The sequence below is a fragment of the Crocuta crocuta genome, unplaced genomic scaffold, assembly GCF_008692635.1.
Source record: "Crocuta crocuta isolate KB4526 unplaced genomic scaffold, BGI_CrCroc_1.0 scaffold943, whole genome shotgun sequence".
Taxonomy (NCBI): Eukaryota; Metazoa; Chordata; class Mammalia; order Carnivora; family Hyaenidae; genus Crocuta; species Crocuta crocuta.
This window is the reverse complement of record NW_027528208.1, coordinates 766,163-766,698: the sequence shown is the minus strand read 5'-3', so window position 1 is coordinate 766,698 and position 536 is coordinate 766,163. Positions and strand designations below refer to the sequence as shown.

Sequence of the window (536 nt, the reverse complement as noted above, 5' to 3'; positions counted from 1 at the left end):
GTCCAGGTGTGAAGATGAGAAGCGGTTCTAGGCCATGTGGGGCATTAGGGCCAGAATTGGCTGAGGGTGGGGAAGAGATATCATTAACCCTCTACCCCATTACTTCCTGACAAGCAGTGAGGGCCACTGAGTAAGAAGGAAATGGGGAATCCAGGTCAGGGTAGGGCTGGAGCTGGCCTCATCCGAGTGTTAGAAAATGGGGGAGTTCCTGGCCATGCTCTTTGGGATCTTGGGAGATAAGAGTGGAGACTCCAGAACTATCCCTGTGTTTTCTTTTTTTGTTTTCTTTGCAGTCCTGCTGGGGGCAGTAAGTGGCAGAGGAGGAGGAGGAAGAAGAAATCAGCTGAGAACAGGAGTTCTAGGACTTGGAGGGCAAACCCCTGGACTCTTCCCAACCCTACCCCCATCTGTGTCCAGGGAAGCAGTCCTGGACCATGACTCAGCAGCCACTTCGAGGAGTGACCAGTCTGCGTTTCAACCAAGACCAAAGTGAGAGAGGCTTGTGCCTGCCCCCTGGTGGGTGGGAGGGAGGGAAA

At 53.7% G+C, this 536-nt stretch overlaps 1 protein-coding gene across 2 annotated transcripts in view; it reads left to right on the top strand.

Moving 5' to 3' along the window:
• Positions 1-536, top strand: part of WDR45 (WD repeat domain 45) — a 5,560-nt gene that overhangs the window by 1,408 nt on the left and 3,616 nt on the right. For both annotated transcript variants that reach the window (XM_077752963.1, XM_077752961.1), the window contains exon 2: positions 294-489. In XM_077752963.1, the coding sequence (XP_077609089.1) occupies positions 435-489 (55 nt within the window). In that variant the 5' untranslated portion in view covers positions 294-434. The remainder of the gene's footprint in view (positions 1-293; positions 490-536) is intronic.